Source organism: Alexandromys fortis, unplaced genomic scaffold (assembly GCF_014885135.2).
Source record: "Alexandromys fortis isolate MF-2015 unplaced genomic scaffold, M_Fortis_MF-2015_v1.1 scaffold_83, whole genome shotgun sequence".
In the NCBI taxonomy this organism is placed as follows: domain Eukaryota; kingdom Metazoa; phylum Chordata; class Mammalia; order Rodentia; family Cricetidae; genus Alexandromys; species Alexandromys fortis.
Window position 1 is genome coordinate 1,688,772 of NW_026068001.1, and position 1,751 is coordinate 1,690,522.

Below are 1,751 nucleotides of genomic sequence, written 5' to 3' on the forward strand. Positions count from 1 at the left end.
CTCCTTTCCCCCTCCCTCTCGAGAATGATAAGCAGTCCAGGTTCCCTACCCTGCGGGTGGTTGCAGGTGGTTTTTCGAGACAGGGTTTCTCTGTAGCTTTGGTTCCTGTCCTGGAACTAGCTCTTGTAGACCAGGCTGGTCTCGAACTCACAGAGAACTCACAGAGATCCGCCTGCCTCTGCCTCCCAAGTTCTGGGATTAAAGGCGTGCGCCACCACCACCCAGCTGTTTTGTTGTTTTGTTTTTCGCGACAGGGTTTTTAAAAAAATAACTATTTTATGTGCATTGGTGTGAATGTGTCAGGTCAAACTGGAGTTACAGACAGTTGTGAGCTGCCATGTGGGTGCCAGGACTCGAACTCTGGTCCTCTGGAACAGCAGCCAGTGCTCTTAACCACCGAACCATCTCTCCAGTTCCTGAGACAGGGTTTCTCTGTGTAATAAGCTTGGCTCTCTTTGTTCTAGAATTTGCTCTGTAGACCAGGCTGGTCTCGAACTCACAGAGATCCACCTGCCTCTGCCTCCTGAGTGTTGGGATTAAAGGTGTGTGCCGTCACCGCCTGGTAAGGATGAATTTTTGAATTTTATTTATTATGTATACAATATTCTGTCTGTGTATATGCCTGAAGGCCAGAAGAGGGCACCAGATCTCCTTACAGATGGTTGTGAGCTACCATGTGGTGTCTGGGACTCAAATTCGGGACCTTTGGAAGAGCAGGCCCTTAACCACTGAGCCATCTGTCCAGCCCCAAGGATGGATTTTTGAATTAGAATGAAGGAGAAATTAATTCAGATAATACTTGCCTTCCATGGTAAGAACTGGATTTTAGATCCAAGAATAAACTACCAGTAAAAATTCTTTCAAGTCTCTCTGAAAAAGTCCTGGAAGTTCTACTACCAATCCACCTCCCCAAACCGTATTAAAGTAGCGGTACTTACGAAAGACGATACATGAGGATGTTATACAGGCCCTCCCAGGAGAACCGGTCCCGGGGCACGGACACCAGGAGCGGGTGCCCGAAAAGTATCAGACCATAGTAGGAGTTGTTGTAGTCTCGGGATGGGGTGCGTTCTCGCAGGTAGACAGGAATCACAATGTCATCTCTCGAACCCTCAACAAACTCAATCCGGCCAGTCACCTCATATCTGTGTATGTGGTGGGGGTAGGGAGGTGGGCAGTCGTTAGTTTCTTTTTTTTAATATTTATCTATTTATTTTGCATACAATATTCTAATTTTTATATTTATCATGTATACAATATTCTAATTTTTATATTTATTTATTTACCCCGCCCGATCACACTTTTCCGATTTTTTTATATATTTACACGCCGACGATAAAGCACACGCACCGCGGGCGCGCTCCCCGCGAACTTGGGCACCGGGCAGCGCGGGTTCCGCCCCCACTCAGGGATTTTGTCCTCGCAGAAGCCGACGTCGTGCACGGCCAGGCTCGGGGCCGTCTGCCCACGCACGATGCGCCTGCGGGGAGGGAAGGAAAATTATTTCATTTTTTTCTTATTTTTTTTAGAGATTTATTTATTAATTATGCATAAAATATTCTAATATCTATATTTATTTATTATGTATACAATATTGTTTTCTATATTTGTTTATTAATCATGCATACAATATTCTAATTTCCACATTCATTATTAATTATGCATGCAATATTATAATATCTATAATTGTTAATTAATTATGGCATGCAATATTCTAATTTATATATTCATTATTAGTCGTGTATGCAATA

The 1,751-nt window shown here is 43.5% G+C and overlaps 1 protein-coding gene across 1 annotated transcript in view; it reads right to left on the bottom strand.

Annotated features, from left to right (window-relative positions):
* Positions 1-1,751, bottom strand: part of Usp11 (ubiquitin specific peptidase 11) — a 32,123-nt gene that overhangs the window by 7,662 nt on the left and 22,710 nt on the right. The window contains exon 9 of the mRNA XM_050160846.1: positions 939-1,188. Within this exon, the coding sequence (XP_050016803.1) occupies positions 939-1,188 (250 nt within the window). The remainder of the gene's footprint in view (positions 1-938; positions 1,189-1,751) is intronic.